The sequence below is a fragment of the Prionailurus viverrinus genome, chromosome D1 (assembly GCF_022837055.1).
Source record: "Prionailurus viverrinus isolate Anna chromosome D1, UM_Priviv_1.0, whole genome shotgun sequence".
Lineage (NCBI taxonomy): Eukaryota > Metazoa > Chordata > Mammalia > Carnivora > Felidae > Prionailurus > Prionailurus viverrinus.
The window spans coordinates 55,309,090-55,326,244 of record NC_062570.1 but is presented as its reverse complement, the minus strand read 5'-3'; the positions used below and the strand labels follow the sequence as shown (position 1 = coordinate 55,326,244).

At 56.8% G+C, this 17,155-nt stretch overlaps 1 protein-coding gene across 3 annotated transcripts in view; it reads left to right on the top strand.

Annotated features, from left to right (window-relative positions):
• Positions 1–17,155, top strand: part of MYO7A (myosin VIIA) — an 85,121-nt gene that overhangs the window by 53,173 nt on the left and 14,793 nt on the right. For 2 of the 3 annotated variants that reach the window (XM_047878445.1, XM_047878443.1), the window contains 16 exons: positions 203–287; positions 884–1,102; positions 1,502–1,609; positions 2,688–2,897; positions 3,261–3,464; positions 3,655–3,831; positions 4,304–4,393; positions 5,757–5,884; positions 8,071–8,197; positions 9,129–9,248; positions 9,748–9,921; positions 10,776–11,003; positions 12,330–12,500; positions 14,638–14,755; positions 15,595–15,721; positions 16,797–17,080. In XM_047878445.1, the coding sequence (XP_047734401.1) occupies positions 203–287; positions 884–1,102; positions 1,502–1,609; positions 2,688–2,897; positions 3,261–3,464; positions 3,655–3,831; positions 4,304–4,393; positions 5,757–5,884; positions 8,071–8,197; positions 9,129–9,248; positions 9,748–9,921; positions 10,776–11,003; positions 12,330–12,500; positions 14,638–14,755; positions 15,595–15,721; positions 16,797–17,080 (2,570 nt within the window). The remainder of the gene's footprint in view (positions 1–202; positions 288–883; positions 1,103–1,501; positions 1,610–2,687; positions 2,898–3,260; positions 3,465–3,654; positions 3,832–4,303; positions 4,394–5,756; positions 5,885–8,070; positions 8,198–9,128; positions 9,249–9,747; positions 9,922–10,775; positions 11,004–12,329; positions 12,501–14,637; positions 14,756–15,594; positions 15,722–16,796; positions 17,081–17,155) is intronic. The other variant, XM_047878444.1, reaches the window with a different exon arrangement.

Below are 17,155 nucleotides of genomic sequence, written 5' to 3'. Positions count from 1 at the left end.
AAGAGCGGGTGTTTTTGTGTCCATTTTACGGACGAGGAAGGTGAGGCGTAGAGAAGGTATATATGCCTTTGCCCAAGGTCACGCGGCTGGGAGAGACAGAGCTGGGCTCAGCCTTACTCTCCTGATTCCAAACCCTACCAGTACCCTGGCTGCCTCTGGGCACGATTTCTCTGCTCTGACATCCTTCTGTATGCTGTTCCAGATCTAACTTCCTGAAGTTGAAAAATGCTGCCACACTGATCCAGAGGCACTGGCGGGGCCACAACTGCCGGAGGAACTATGAGCTGGTGAGCCTCCCCAGGGGGCTGCTCTTTGCCTCGCGAGGCCTTTGAACCTGGCCCCATTGCCGTAGCAGCAGGACGTACCCTGCCCGGGGCCTGGTTGGCCTCCTGCCACTGCCCTGGCTGGCCCCTACTCTTCCTCCAGCCCGAAGTCCAACTCTGCTTCTTGCGGCTTTTCTCATCTAGTCAGCAAAGTTTGACACTTTTCCTCTGGAATGTTTTGATGGGTTGTGAGCACCTGGGTCATTAGCTTGGAGGAGGCTGGTGGCGGGTGTGTCACATGGGTCTCTGCAGAGCAGCCAGGCTGCAGTCCGGACCTAGGGCCGGGGAGGCAGACAGGAAGGAGACCAGCTCCTGGTCTGAGGACGGGGGTTCGTTGGGTGTGGTGGGGGGGGGGGCACCCTCAAGGGAAGCCAAGTCCTCTTTCTAGAAAACTTCTGTCTGCAAGGAAACAGAGCTTAACTCTGGGGAGACCTAGTCTGAGAGAAGACAGAGCTTTGGGGCACACCAGTCAGAGCGGAGCCCAGCGCGGCGACTGTCCTGTGGCCAGGGTCAGCCTGGGGTCGGGGCAGCAGGCTCCGAGCCGGTCCGTGTCCTTGCAGATGCGGCTGGGCTTCCTGCGGCTGCAGGCCCTACACCGCTCCCGGAAGCTGCACCAGAAGTACCGCCTGGCCCGCCGGCGCATCATCGGGTTCCAGGCCCGCTGCCGCGCCTACCTGGTGCGCAAGGCCTTCCGCCACCGCCTCTGGGCCGTGCTCACCGTGCAGGCCTACGCCCGGGGCATGATCGCCCGCAGGCTGCACCGGCGCCTCAGGGCTGAGGTGAGGGCTTTCGAGTGAGTCCACAGCTCTTGTGTGCCCTGAGGGGTGCTGCTCCACCCCGGGCAGGCAGGTCCCCCCTACACCGACACCTGCAGAGGGGCCCTGGGACCATGCCTCCTGTGGGGAATGCACACAGCTGGGATCGACCTCTCATTTCCATCCTCCCAGCCAACGGCAGGGCCCGGGGCCCAGTCACTGTTGTGGTGAAGCTGGTTTGGCTTCGGGAGCCACCGATGTCCCCAACCTGCTGTGTGACCTGGGGGAGTTCCAGGTACCTCAGTTTCCCCGTCTGCCAAACTATTTGGCAGAGCTGCTCCCGGTCCCAGAACTCAGGGTGGCGCGGGCCAGAGCTGGCAGGAAGCACTGTGACGGTGCCCACGTGGCTGCCCCTTCCCTCAGTACCTGCGGCGTCTGGAGGCTGAGAAAATGCGGCTGGCAGAGGAGGAGAAGCTCCGGAAGGAGATGAGCGCCAAGAAGGCCAAGGAGGAGGCCGAACGCAAGCATCAGGTGAGCTGAGTGGCCCAGACCTCAGATGTCCATTCGCTGGTTCAACAGCACTGGTGATTTGTCCTCTGTCCACACAGCCTGCCTTCATCCGTGCACCGGGTGCTTGGTCCCGTGCCAGGCCTGAGGACAAGGGGCCGTGGCTCCAGAGTAAGAGGCGCCATGCCCATCACCTTTTCTAGCTGGGAGATAACAAGGATAAAAAGCCAGAGCCGGAGCGAGAGCTCCCAGTACGGGAGCCTCAGCCGCATGGGGCTGCTGAGTGCTTGAAATGGCAAGGGCTCTAAGTGTAAAATATATACTAGCTTCTGAAGACAGTAAAAAGAAGGAACGTGAAGTATTTCAGTACTATTTTCTAAATATTAATTACGTATTGACATATTTTAGAACTATTGGGTTAAATAAAAATATATACGTGTTTTTTTATTTGCAAGAGAGCGAGAGAGCTCACGAGCGGGGGAGAGGGGCAGAGGGAGAGAAAGAGAATCTTAAGCAGGCTCCACACTCAGCATAGAGCCTGAAGTGGGGCTCGATCCCATGACCCTGGAATCATGACCTGAGCTGAAATCCAAGAGTTGGACACTCAACCGACTGAGCCACCCAGGCACCCCTAAAATATATTATTAAAATAGATTTCGCCTATTTCTTTTTACTGTTTTGAATAAAGCTACTCCATTCAGGGCTCGCATTATATTTCTATTGGACAGCGCTGGTCTAGAACCTCAACCCAACAGCTGTGGGATTTCCGGGTTGGTGTGGTCCCCTCCGGCGGGGGAGGGATGAGCAGGCTTCCTGGAAGAGGTGGTTCCCAGCTAAGCCCTGACGGGCAGGCAGGATTACTCTGGACTTGTCTCAAGGCTTCTCTGTGGCCCAGTGCTGGGCATCTGTCTGCACTGGATTCTGAGGGCTGGGCGGGGTGGGGCTGAGGATAGAGAGGCTGGAGGCTCAGTCCTTCCCAGCAGTCAGGAGGGCCCGGGGGGAGGCCGGGACTGAGGCCTGGCAGCTGCGGGGGCTCTCTGGGGCTCCCTGAGGAGGGCGTGCTCCCCGAGGCCATCTCCTCTGTTTCCTCTTAAACTCCCAGGAGCGCCTGGCCCAATTGGCCCGTGAGGATGCAGAGCGGGAGCTGAAGGAGAAGGAGGAGGCTCGGCGCAAGAAGGAGCTCCTGGAGCAGATGGAGAGAGCCCGCCATGAGCCCATCAACCACTCGGACATGGTGGACAAGATGTTTGGCTTCTTGGGGACTTCAGGCGGCCTGCCAGGCCAGGAGGGCCAAGCACCTAGTGGCTTCGAGGTACCAGGCTGGGGACAGGCCTTCCGTCCTTTTGTGCCTGTTTGCCTTAAAGTCCCCCTGACCCTTGGGCACAAAGGGCAGCAGTAAGACATGTGGCCCATGCAGCCCCTGACCTGTCCGGCCAGCAGCTCGCCATGCAGACTTGGGCCAGTCACTGTCCCTCTCCAGGCCCAACTTTTATTCATTCACAAACTTGTATTCATCCGTGTACTGAGGACCTACCACGTGCCAGACTCTGTTTGGGCAACAGGATGGCAGTGTTCCACCCTGTGGAGGAAGAGCTGGCCCCACAGGGACAGGTTGGGGGGCCGCAGGGCCAGCCCGAGTCTGGTCTGTGGCAGGGAACCTCTCTGGCTTCCTCAGGACCTGGAGCGCGGGCGCAGGGAGATGGTGGAGGAGGACCTGGACGCAGCCCTGCCCTTGCCTGACGAGGATGAGGAGGACCTCTCTGAGTATAAATTCGCCAAGTTCGCCGCCACCTACTTCCAGGGCACGACCACACACACCTATACCCGGCGGCCGCTCAGGCAGCCGCTGCTGTACCACGATGATGAGGGCGACCAGCTGGTGAGGGCTGGGGCTGCGCGGGCGCCCAGATGGCAGGTCCCCGGGGGTGGGACTAGGGCTGACTTCACCCTGGTACCCCGGGCCCCGTAGCCCTCCTGTGGTCCTCTCCAGCCCTCTCCCCAGACCCCCAGGCCATTTTCATGGTTCAGCAGTACCCTGTGCCCGTGCCCCCTGACACGCTCTGCCCCAGGCGGCCCTGGCGGTCTGGATCACCATCCTGCGCTTCATGGGGGACCTCCCTGAGCCCAAGTACCACACCGCCATGAGTGACGGCAGTGAGAAGATCCCTGTGATGACTAAGATTTACGAGACCCTGGGCAAGAAGACCTACAAGAGGGAGCTGCAGGCCCTGCAGGGCGAGGGGGAGGTGAGGCCCAGCTACCACCCCCCCAACCCCCCCGTTCATCCATGTCCCTCCCAGGCCAGTAGGGAGGGCCGCCCGCATCCCCATCCTCAGGGTTCTCAGCAGAAGGAGCCCTTAAAATTTGCCTCTGCCTCACCTCCCTGACCCCCACTATCCTCTGTCCCCTTGTGGGAACAAATGTGTGAACGTTTTGTAAACTGTAAGGCGTGGATCGTGATTGAATGAGGCCAGGTGTCAGAACCAACGGCCTTGCAGTCAGAGCCAGCACCAGTACTGACTCACTGGGAGGCACTGGGCAGGCGCCTGCACTTTTCTGGGTCTCTGTTTTCCCATCATTAGCTGGCTGGTGGGGGGCAGTGTGGACGTAAATGTCAGTGTGGAGGCGCACAACCCGCTAGCCATAGCTCCGTTGTCAACTGCTCTCATCCTTACTTTGGGCCCAGGTGCTTGACCCTGACCCCTGTTTGTCGTGCAGGCCCAGCTACCTGAGGGGCAGAAGAAGAGCAGCATGAGGCACAAGCTGGTGCACTTGACCCTGAAGAAGAAGTCCAAACTGACAGAGGAGGTTAGACCAGACCCTGGGCTGCCTTAGGAGGCCCAGGGTGGGGCAAGACTGAGCTGGGGAGACCACGGGGAGTGGGAAAGGGAGCAGATGTAGCCTGTTCCCAGGGGCTTGGGCTGGACCGTGTCGGGGGTTAGTGGGCAGGCAGGAGTGCCAAGTAGAGGGCGGGGAGCATAGACTGGGGCCGGATCAGGGAGGGCTTCCCAGAAGAGGAGACTGGAGAGCTGGGGAGGGTGAGAGGCAGATGGCGAGAGGGAGGACATTTCCTGCCAGGTCAGGGACCCGTTGCATTTGACCCAAGGACCTTTCAGATGCCTCAAACTTCTCTGTGAGTGGGCGTGCCCATAGGCATTAACAGTAACGGTTTGTTTGAACTCTCAGTTAGTCACCTCGCTTTTGTTGAGCAGCACTGCCCTGGCCCTGTGCTCCAGGAATGTGCAGGCAGGGAGAGCAGCAGACACAGGCATTTACAGCACAGGGGGACTGGCTCCCATGTGTCCCTACATTTGCACACATCAGTCCCTCTGCCTAAAGTTCCTCCTTCTCTGCCTGGGAGTCACCTCCTCCAGGAAGCCTGCCCAGGCCCCTCTACAGTAGAGTCAGGCTCCTCCTCAGGGCTTCCCTAGCCTGCTTTGCCGCTGCCACTGTCCTCTTCCCCACCTGAGGCTCAAATCCAGTCCTATAGCCACGTAGCCCCAGATTGGAATCCCGGCTCTGCCACTGGGTATCTGAAAGGCCCAAAGGGGGAAATGCCTGCTTTTTCCTGGGTTCCTGAGAGGATGGCATGGGATGATACCTGTGGGTGCCCCATAGACGTGAGGATCTCCTGCGCCTTCCCGCCGGCAGGGGCATGTTCCTGCCACTCCCTGCTCTCGCTCCGGGACTCTGGGCAGGGTGCAGGTTGGCACGGTGGGCTGTGTGGAACCAGAGAGGAGAAACACGTCCGTAAGAACCCAGGCTTGGGGCTGTTCACAGGGAACTGGGCGGTTGGAACCCAGGGTGTGTATTCTGGCTGTCAGGGTTGTGTGGAGAGATTGGGGTCCTGCTACGAGTCAGAAGAGCAGGTCCCTGTCCTGGCTGAAAGGGCTTCCCTGGGGTAGGGGGTGGAGGGTGGTATTAAGGAGACTGCAGAGGAAACTTGTCCCCAGTGTGTGGCACCAGGCCAGTGCTGCCCAGCTGTCTGGACCCGTCAGCTCTGCACAGGGCGGGGGTAGGACAGGGCTGGGGCTCTCACGGTGGTGGGGAGCCAGCTCATGTGGCCATTCTCAGGATCTGCTCTCCAGGGGAGTGGGCAGACTCAGACATGAGGCAGGGCCCCTCACTTGACCCTGCCTGGGTCAAGCCTCGTCCCCTCCCTCTGGCCCAGGTGACCAAGAGGCTGCATGACGGGGAGTCCACTGTGCAGGGCAATAGCATGCTGGAGGACCGGCCCACATCCAACCTGGAGAAGCTGCACTTCATCATCGGCAATGGCATCCTGCGGCCAGCGCTCCGGTCAGTGCCTGAGGAGCGGCTAGTGGGAGGCATCCCACAGTCTGTGGAGTGCAGAGGCCCTGAAAGGCTTTTGGTTTCTGAGTTGTGGCTTTGTCACCTTGGTAACAGATTAAGCCGAACAGGCCTGGGGTTAGCTCTGCTGCTAGCTAGTCATGTGACCTTGATAGAGTTGTTTCATCTCCTGAGCCTCAGTTTCTTCATCTGTGAAGAGGGAATAATAATCACACTTACCTAATAGGCTTATGGGCAGATCAAACTCGGGAGAGTGTGTAAGATAGGACCCACGTAGCAGGCACTTGGTAAATGGCAAGGCACCTGTTGTGCTCATTACCTGATGCATCTTCTGCCTATTCCTTATATTCTTATAACCTATTCCTGCCTGCTCACCTTTGGTGCACCCAACCCAGGCCTGTGTGCAGGGTTACCATGGTTAGCATGCCTGGGAATCCCGTGAATGCCTTCTTCCCCGCCCAGGCCCGGGAAAGGTCTTTGTTCGGGTCCCTGGGGTGTTGGGGAGGAGATGGGATGATCCAAGAGTAACAAGGAGCAATAAAGGAATCAAGTCTGCTAGGTCAGTGGAGGGAAGACAGGACTTTCTGAGGACTCTATCTGCACCAGATGGTCGTTTAGGAGACCCGACCCCATGAACTCATGCATGCTGGCTGGGAGGGCGGCAGGATGAGGCTGGGTGGGGCGTTGAGCCCATTTGACCAATGGGAAAACTGAGGTCCGGACAGGGGAAGAGACTTGCCAGGGATCACTAGCCTCCCAGACTTCCTGCCTTCCAGTCAGGCATCTTTTCATTGCTGCTGGAGGCCAGGGACTACCTCACCAGAGGTAGTCAGGGACCCAGGGCCACCTGCCTCCAGGAAGGAAGGGTAGCTGTCCAAGGTGTGTTGAAAGGGCAAGAATCTGCCTCCTAGTTATCTCACCATCAGACCTAAAGGTGTCAGTCCTAGAGAACATAGTGCCAGGAGCCCTGAGCCAAGAGGCAGAAGCCTGGGTGTGGCGTCTCTGAGGGCCCATGGCCAACCCCTGCCTTCTCTTGGCCTTGGCTCCTAGCTGTAGGTGAGAAAGTCTTTACTGGTCTGTGATGAGATGGGAAAAATAAGGAAGTTTCTAAATCTAAATCTGATTTATTTAAAGGACTGTTCTTTGTTCTGAGATTTTTACCCTTTCTACTTTTTGAATATTAATATTACGTTTGTTTTACGACATAACGGTGATACAGATAGCGGGCAGATTGTGTTATCGTGTGTTTTAAACGACCTTATTTGCCATGATAAAAAGTTAGCAACCTCAGAATTAATTTTGAAGTGACACTGGCCTCTGAAGATCCGGGCACCACTGAGTGGGATTATCCATCCTTCTCTGCCCAGTCCCGCCCTTCTGAGAGGGAAGAGCAGCAGTGCCCCCTGGTGGTCACTTTGTCATCGAGGTCCTGTCCTTGGCCCTGAACAGGCAGGCAACAGCTAGCATTTATTCACTGTGCCAGGTGCTTTATAAGCAAGCCTTGGCTCATTTTTTCTTCACAGAAATCTTGTAAAGAAGGTATTATAGTTTTCCTTTAAAATGAAAACAAAAAAACTACCTTCATTGCTTTGATCTGATTACAAAAGTAATACAAGGCCGCTTAAATACTGTATTCAAACATTACAGAAATATCTCAAGGGTAAGTCAAATCCCCTGCCCATTCCATCTCCCGGAGAAACTCCCCAGATGGGTTGGCTGTTTCTGCCCTTCTGGTTGCCATCAGTAGAAATTGTACCTGCTGTCATGACTGTGGGAGGGGTGCAGAGAGGTGAACTCCCCTGGCCAGGCCACCCAGCTGGTGAGGGACAAGGAAGGGAGGGAGCCTGGACTTCTCATCAAAGTGATCACCGCTGGCTGTGGCTGCTGTGCCCCAGAACAGGATGTGCGCCATGTTCTGGATCATGGGGCCCTGACTGCGGATCTGGATTAGAGTCAGGAACATGCTTCGTGCCTGATGAGCCTGACTCCAAAGCAAGGCCCTCTTCACTGGCTCCGCAGAGCCTTGGGCTCAGCCTTCCCCAGTCGGCCCCACGCAGCCTCCTCCTGGGTGGTCTGGGGCAAGCAGGAGGGGACAAGATCGGGTGTCTCACCTGTAGCCGGGAGGGGCCGGGCTCATTTCTGACGCAGTCTCCCTTCCTTGCTGCCCCACCCAGGGATGAGATCTACTGCCAGATCAGCAAGCAGCTCACTCACAACCCCTCCAAGAGCAGCTATGCCCGAGGCTGGATCCTCGTGTCTCTCTGTGTGGGCTGCTTTGCTCCCTCGGAGAAGTTTGTTAAGGTAGGGAGGCGTAGGGAGGCATGGGCCTCCTGCGGCGGGAAGGGTATCAGAGGTGAGAGCAAGGGGAAGAAGCTCAGCGGGGCTTGGCAATGAGGCCTCGCCTGGGCCTCGCCTGTCCTCTCAGGCCTCCGGCTCCCGCTGGCTTCTTCCTGGCCCTCCTCCCGGGCTCCCAGCCCTTCCCTCTGTTCTCCCTTGAGCCACGTTTTATTTATGAGGAGACTAAATTTGACAACAGCGTCTCCTGGACCCTCCACTTATGGTCTTGGAGAAGGCACTTTGGTTGATTTCAGGCCACTTCTTTTTAAGTTTTTTTTTTTTTCATTGTTTATTTTTGAGACGGCGCGTGCACAAGTGAGGGAGGGGCAGAGAGAGGGGGAGACACAGAATCCGAGGCAGGCTCCAGGCTTTGAGCTGTCAGCACCGAGTCCAATGAGGGCCTTGAACTCATGAACCATGAGATCATGACCTGAGCCCAAGTCAGACGCTTAACAGACTTAGCCACCCAGGTGCCCCTCAGGCCGCTCTTTTGACTGTGCCAGGCCCTGGGCACTGGGGACACAGAGGCAGAGCAGGTGACAGACAGCAGGACTGACCTAGCTGGTCAGTGCTGTGAGGAGGAAAGCGCTGGCCTAGTGGGGGAGTCAGGGAGGTGGGCCCTGGAAAAAAGAGAAGCAGTTAGACTAGGTGAAGAGAGGGGGTATGGCGTGTGGGGTGAGTCAGGAGGCGTGGCTGAGACTGAACAGGGTCAGAATATGGCGGCCTTGCTGCCAGCCTGAGATACATGGACTTGATCCCAAGGGCGGTGGGGCTTAGCCCCGGAGGATGTGGCTGGCCGGGTCTTGAGCAGGTCCTGAGTGTGGGTAGAAGGGCTGGAAGTAGGAGACCTGGTGAGGCCAGAGTGGAGGCCCCTCAGCTGGCCCTCTGTCTACAGTACCTGCGGAACTTCATCCACGGGGGACCGCCTGGCTATGCTCCCTACTGTGAGGAGCGGCTCAGGAGGACCTTTGTCAATGGGACCCGGACACAGCCTCCTAGCTGGTTGGAGCTACAGGTGTGGCCCCCCACCCTACCCAGGCATGCGAGTGTGTATGTGCGTGTGCATGTTTGTGTATCCCCAGTGCACTCCAGTGCCCCAGAAACATCCCCCGCTTTAGGAGTCTATGGTTCTTCAAGCACCTACCGTGACTCCCATCTGCTGGTTTTATGGTCGGATGGGGGTTTCCTCTGTGTCTTAATAGCTTCCTCTGTAACCTAGCAATAATGATCCTCATTTCACAGGGTCTTCTGATGGTTGTATGAAGTGAGGGCAGAAGCCCCTGGTTTGTGGCAGTGCCCAGCCTCAGGGGCTGTAAAGGTTCCATCAGGGCAGGGAACACTGCAGGGTCCTCTGGGCCCCTGTGACCAGGCACAGGCGATGTCCTGGTGGGATGCTGGGGTCTGAGGCTCTGGGGCAGGTCTAAAACCCTAGGGAGCAGGGAGCCAGGAACCCAGAGGGCATGAACTGGTTTGAAGTGAAAAGCTTCTCACAAACACTTTTTGGTCATTTTCAGGCCACTAAGTCCAAGAAGCCCATCATGTTGCCTGTGACCTTCATGGATGGGACCACCAAGACCCTGCTGACCGACTCGGCGACCACGGCCAAGGAGCTCTGCAATGCGCTGGCTGACAAGATCTCGCTCAAGGACCGCTTTGGGTTCTCCCTCTACATTGCCCTGTTTGATAAGGTACGGCCGCCCCGCAGGGCCCCCTCCTGGCGCCACCCCGGCTCCCGTTCTGGTGCTGCCATGTACTGGCTCGGGCAATCTCGTGCAGTTACTTACCTTCCAGAGTGCGGTTTCCTCTCAGCTAGTGGTGACTCCGCCTCTGCCCAATTCATTAGGACTGTGGAGGGCACCTAAAAACCGGGCGGTACGGTGGAGATTGAAACCCAGAGCTCACTTCTGTTGTATATACCTGGGCCCATTCAACCCTCCCCTGGCGCCAGGGAAGAAGCATGGCAGAGACAGGCTGGAGGTGCGCACGAAGCCACTTAGCTAGATTCCATTTTCTCATTTGCAAATGGGAACAGACTTTTTTTTTTTTTTTTTTTTTTTCAGGTTTCCATGGTAGTTTCCTTTCACCTGTTAGTGACCACCTGAAGTATGTGCCTCCCTGGGCACATCTGGGCCTAGAGCCTTCTCCGCTGGGCTGGGCCTGGGGGTGGGTGATTGCATCTCCACACTCAGACATGTCACATGCAGCAGATGTGCCCCCCACCCACCTGCCCTATCCCGGCAGGTCCAGGGACATTTGCCTGGACTTTTCTCACCTACAGATACCTCCTTGTTTTCAGTGACCGTCCATCAGAGTTTCACACAAGGCTTACACTAGGAAATGGGAACACTTGTGTGGCTGTGCTGACTCAGACCCCATGTCAGGGCCCTGAGATCCCGTTCTGGTCTGCTTCCTGGGTGACCCGGACATGTCCCTGCCCCTCTCTGAGCCTCGGTTTTCCATTCGAATGAGAACAGCTGGCATGGCTGATGGCTCTTTATAAGGCCTTTCTTGCTTGCTCACCTTTCCATCCCTGCACCTGCAGGTGTCCTCCCTGGGCAGTGGCAGTGACCATGTCATGGATGCCATCTCCCAGTGTGAGCAGTATGCCAAGGAGCAGGGTGCCCAGGAACGCAATGCCCCCTGGAGGCTCTTCTTCCGCAAAGAGGTCTTCACGCCCTGGCACAACCCCTCAGAAGACAACGTGGCCACCAACCTCATCTACCAGCAGGTGGTGCGAGGGGTCAAGTTCGGGGAGTACAGGTGTGAGAAGGTGAGTGACTGCAAATCTCGGCTCACAGCCCTCTGTTTTCCAAATTTGGGGCGAATGTTACTGTCTGTACCCACCATTAGCTTATGTGGAGGTTAGCCTGATTGAGGCTTCTTCTGGATTAACACTACCTGTAGGAACAAAGGCTTTGAAGAATAGCGTGACTCTGTGGTGATGGTGCACGGTATGGAGTATGTGCTTCAGAACTTGCTGTATTGTTCTGAGTTAGTCTAGAAAACTCTGTGGTGAAGGAGTAAGAGATCTGCTTATTTAGACCAGAGTTTGCAAACGCATATTCTCTTAGTCTCCTCTTAGGGACAGGAGTGATGTGGAGAGACTCGTGTCACGTTATTTTATCTTTGATGACAGTGATGATGGTTCTCACGGTACCTATGATTCTGTTGGTGATTATGATGGAGGAATAAAGATGGAGAGGATGGAAATGAACAGGGCGGTTGTTGGTGGTGGAGATGGTGCTGAGGGTAGTGGCAATGATGATGATGGTGTCGGTGACGGTGGGTTGGTGGCCCAGGATAGTGCTAGGTTGGTGATGGTGACAATAGTGGTGTTGTTGGAGACGATGGTGGTGTTGATGGCGGTAACGGTGGTGGTGACGATCATGGCGATGTTGGTGTTGGTGAGCTGATATTCAGGCAGAATGCATTCTTAGTACAGCTATATCGGTTGTTCAAATTCTGAGCTTTGAACTGGTTGGAAAACACTACTGCCTTCAAGACACCCAAGAGCCTTTTCCTACTGCCCCCTCTGCTGAAGCCCTGGCGAGCCCCGGGCAGACATCACTAGGGCTGATGTTCACCACCCCAGGCAGAGAAAGGGCAAATGGCCAGTACCCATCATCCGGCCTTCTGAAGCCTTTGCAGCATGGCCGACTTGTTCACTACTTGGACTATCCCAGGGTGGGGTCGTGATGGTGATGGAGATGGTAATGGTGATGCCTGCCCCTCACTCTGACAGAACCAGCGGTGCCCAGGTCCCCCATTCTCCAGGGAAGACTGTCAGCTCTAGCCACTCACCAGGCTGGGAATGTGGTGGCTGACCCATTACCGATGGGCTGGCTGGCTCTCTGGGTCAGCTCGTGTGCCTCTGTGCTGGTGCTGGGAGACCCAGGAGAAGGCAGGGATGTGACCCTGCCCCTAGGGAGCTCATGGTTCCCCCAAGAAGATAAGAACTTCTGGGGAATCAGTGAGAGTGGAATTTTCCAAAGGCCGGAGTCAACAGCTAGAGGAGGCAGGGCTCTGAGGGCTTCAGTGGTCTGGAAGGGCTTCCCGAGGGTGTGTGAACAGCACCTTCCTCCCCCTCCCTACCTAGGAGGATGACCTGGCCGAGCTGGCCTCCCAGCAGTACTTTGTGGACTATGGCTCCGAGATGATCCTGGAGCGCCTCCTAAACCTCGTGCCCACCTACATCCCTGACCGTGAGATCACACCCCTGAAGACACTTGAGAAGTGGGCCCAGCTGGCCATTGCTGCCCACAAGAAGGTAGGAGGGCAGGGCGGGGTCTTGGAGGAGGGGCTCTCTGGTGACATGCGTCTGCCCACAGGGCTGCTGGGAGACGGGATGGCAGCCTCAACCTCCTGCCTCCCAAGCAGCCTGTCTCCACCATGGACGTCGGTTCACTCGTGTCTTAGGCTGTCTACTCTGGGCTGGTGCCAGGGATGCAGAGATGGATCATACCTGATCCTTCAGCTTCATGAGGGAAACTATGGGTCCATGGATATTGGGGTCCCCTGGTCCGGCAGCAGCCGCTTGCTAGAGCTGCAGCTCAGGAGTGTTGGCACCTGCTGGAAGAGCTTCTAGCAAGTGTATCCTCCTTTCTGCCGAAAAGAACTCCGGCCCAACTTCCTGCCTGGGGAACTTTAGGTACAGAGCCCCCTCAACCCCCTTGCTTGAGGCCCCAGGCCCATAACCAGCCCCAAGTAGCTCTCTTCCAAGCTGAGGGGCCTGCTGCCCAAGTAGAGGAGGGGTGGCCTGGCCGCTGAGGGGGACGGATGGGCCCCCCTGCCTCTTGGCCGTGGTTGTGGAAGAGCAGAGTCATCTTGGCACACGAGTTGCCGGGTTGGGGGCTCCACAGACCAGCAGTCTCTCACCCCTCTAGACCACACGGCCTCTTCCCTGCCCCAGGCGCCCCATGCACTTCTCCCACCCTACTCTTTGCCTTCCCTGGCGAGCTGCCCACAAGCCTCCACTCCGCCCTGAACCCGCCCTGCGCCCTCTCTACATCCAGGCCTGGCTCCCCTGCCAGCCCCCCTCTCCAACCCCCCCCCCCCCCCCTGCAGAAGAGATGCGTGTTTTCCCTCTACCCCTCTGTCTGTCCGGGCAACTTCCTGTCCCTCATCCCTCCCACCCTGCCAGCTGCTGAAGCCCATCCATTCCACGTTGCAAACAGCTTCCGTCTCTGCCGTTACCCGGGCCTCCTCGGTGTTCGCTGCCATCATGCACGCGGCATGTGGCATGTTCTGGGTTGGGTGCCATTGTTCGTTAACTTGTTCTGCTTTGGGTGAGTACAGTCAGGCACAGTACTGAGCCCTGGGGGTGCAGCTGTGAAGCAGACAGAGTTGGGCTCTGCCCCTGGAGCCCACACCTAAGCTATAGCTGTGTCCCTCCCTTGGACCAGAGCCTGTTGGCCTGTGGGTCCCCAGATCCCCGGGCCAGTCTTCTCGCAGAGTGCACATATATACATGGCTTTTAGAGTCAGAGTGGTAAAAACATTTGGGGACAATTTCAAACTTGTGGAGAAGCTGCAAGTTCAAGAACCTAGAACTGTATACCGCACCCCCCCACCCCCCCACTTCACCCAGACTCACTGGTTGGTAACATTGTTGCCACATTTGCTTTATGATCCCTTCTCTTTGCATGTGGGCGTGCATTTCTTCTGAACCTTTTGAGATTAGGCTGGAGACATGAAGCCCCTTATCCCCTAATGCTCTCTGCTCCTGGGAGGGCTCTGCTTCTGGTCCTCTCAGTGCCTGGCACACACATGGGTCTTTGCCCATGTTTGTGTCTATAGCTGATAAGTACCATGAGTTCAAGTTGATACATCCAGTTCTGCTCCAACACCACCGAGTTCTTACTAGGGCTCCGAGGGATATTTTTAGATAGTAAAATGCCAGTGCTTTGGTTTCTTGCCAGCAGCATTGCATTATCCCCTGGCCTCTCCAACCCTTCCCTGCGCTCCCGTCTTCATGACTCCCGGGTTCACCTGTCAACTTCTGCCAACAGCCCAGTCTTGCAGTGGCTGCCTTGCCTACACTTCTATGTGACCTGGCTCTCACAGGCCCGTTCCCCACTCCCTCTCCCTGGTCCAGTACACACACCCCTGTTTAGCCACACACGTCCCTGTTCCCCAGATGTCTCCCACTCACCCTTGACTCTGGGTGTTGCATGCATGCTGGGCAGAATTGTGGGCTTTTCTGTCACTGCTGAATTGGGAGCTCTCTGCGGGTGGGACTTGTGGAGTGATGGGGGTGGCTGCGGGCTGATGGGGTAGAGTAGAGCGTGGTGCACAGGAGGACACCATAGCTCCAGGGCTGTTCCTGGCTTGGGGGCATGAACATGGGATTTTTCCAGACAGAGCTTATCTGATGGTTTTTCTCTCCTGTCCATCCCCACCCCCCAGGGGATTTATGCCCAGAGGAGAACTGATGCCCAGAAGGTCAAAGAGGATGTGGTCAATTATGCCCGTTTCAAGTGGCCCTTGCTCTTCTCCAGGTTTTATGAAGCCTACAAATTCTCAGGTACCTCCTCAGCCTTCCCGCCTCCCAGTCTTTCTCGAGGCCCTCTCCCCTCCCTCCCTCTGTGGCTCCAGCCCACAGCAGAAGGAGGGGAACAGCCCAAACCAGACTCCCCAGCCAGCCAGGCTCCTGCCTGCAGCGTTGCTTGGTCCTTCCAGATCGATCCACAGAGTGGGTCCTGCCTCCCCACAGTCCAAGTGCTCAGCAACACTCTGGGTTAAACAACTGAATGACTATTAAGATAGTTAAAACGCCTACTCTGTACGGAAGAAGGTGGCCCGGAGTATGGGCTGGGCTGGCTCTGCAGCTGAGCATGGAGGTCATGGGCCCAAACCCACGCAGGCTGTTGGCTCAGACATCCTGAGGTCCTAATTACTAGGCATCTGCCCTGTGTGAGGCCCTGTGCTGGTGCTGGCCTTCACAGAATCATGAAGTATCTACCTGGAGGGACCTTTGGGGCTCAGTTAACTCCCTACCCATATATAACCTCTCTCCAGGACGGGGACTTGTCCAAAACTGCACAAAGACCAGAAGCAGAGATAGGATTCACACCAAGTTTCCTGATTCAGCACTCTCCTCCCACTGTGCTTTGAGTTTTGGCCTGTAGGGAGGTTGTGCCTCTCTGAGGCTCAGTTTCCCCATCAGTAAAATGGATGATAAGTGAGAAGTATGGAAGCCAAACTCTGCACGATCCATCTGTGCCCTGTGGGGAATCTACCTCTCCTGATCCTTCCATACTTATCACCTATCCCCCTTACTACCTCCCTGGTAGTGATGAGGACTGGAAGGGCTGGGCTGGGTGTGGGGCAGCCTCCCTCTCACTGTGTGGGTCTCTGTCCCAGGCCCCAACCTCCCCAAGAATGATGTTATCGTGGCGGTCAACTGGACAGGCGTCTACTTTGTGGATGAGCAAGAGCAGGTGCTTCTGGAGCTGTCCTTCCCCGAGATCATGGCTGTGTCCAGCAGTAGGTAAGTCCAACGCCTCCCACACTGCACTTTAGTGCAGAGCAGGGAGTTGTCCAAAGCTGCAGAGACCAGTGGCAGGGATGTGTCAAGCCCCAGTGTCCTGATTCAGCACCGTCTGAAGCAAGAAGGGGGCAGATGGAGACACGGACAGGCAGATGGGGAAGGAGGGGGCTCCTGGAGCTTTCTGGGGTCATGAAGGCTTTTAAGGGGAGTTTCTGCCCTCATCGAGGATGTCATGGAGCTGCAGAGATGTGCAGTGACCTGTCCTGGTCGCATGTGACTGAGCAGTTTGTGCCGCACCGTGCAGGCTTCTCAGGCACCTTCCTCCTAATAGGGACAGAGGGGTCTTTATGGTGCATCATTAATGGCTGTTCTGAGATGGGTGTGGGTGGCTTAGAAGGACGGTCAGGAGCAGTCAATTGTGTACAAAGAGAGCCTGGTCTGGGATTCAGGGGCCCGGGTGGAACTCACCTCCATGTCCTCATCCCTAAAATCTTAATACTTCCCTCTAGTAACAGTGGTGAGAGGGAAATGCAAAATTCAATGGGAGAACTCTTTGTAAACTGAAAGGTGTGGAGCATGCAAGAGCAGGGCTGGGGGTGGCTTCCTGGAAAAGACTGGTGTTCCCAGCAGGCCCTCCCCAGATCCGAGGCTTAATCGGAGTGTCTCTGCGCTGTGTCTGATATGGGCTGGAGCTGGGCATGTCCAGCTCTGACCAGGCATGAGCTAGGCAGGGGGATGCAAGGTGATAAGACAGTCCTTGCCCTTTTGCAGCTTCCTTCAGATGAGAGGGGAGACAGACATTGAACAGGCTGTTTTTAAGCAGGGACAAGTGTGATGAGGGCTGTGGGAGGGTAGGGAGGACTTCCTGGCAGAAGCGGTAGCTAGGCTGAGATCTAAAGGGTGAGTAGGAATTAGACATCAAAGGGGCACTGGGCTGGGCCCTTGCGGGCCTCGCTCTGGACCGTGTGTGACGTTGGCAGGACCAGGTCTGACCCAGACTGGGCTGTGTCTGGCCTGGGCCATGTCTCCCCCCGCCTGGGCCATGTCTGACTGGGCTGGCCTTGGTCTCCTTCAGGGAGTGTCGTGTCTTGCTCTCGCTGGGCTGCTCTGATCTGGGCTGTGCTGCGCCTCACTCGGGCTGGGCAGGACTGACCCCGGCTGGGCCCTGTTCTCCGTGTTGGTCCTGCAGGGGAGCAAAACTGGTAGCCCCCAGCTTCACGCTGGCTACCATCAAAGGGGATGAGTACACCTTTACCTCCAGCAACGCCGAGGACATCCGTGACCTTGTGGTCACCTTCCTGGAAGGGCTCCGGAAGAGGTCTAAGTACGTGGTGGCCTTGCAGGACAACCCCAACCCTGGTGAGTGGTTCCTGGCACAGGCTGCCAGGCACTGGGGGTTAGCGGCATCGGGCAGATCCCACACCTTGATCTTGG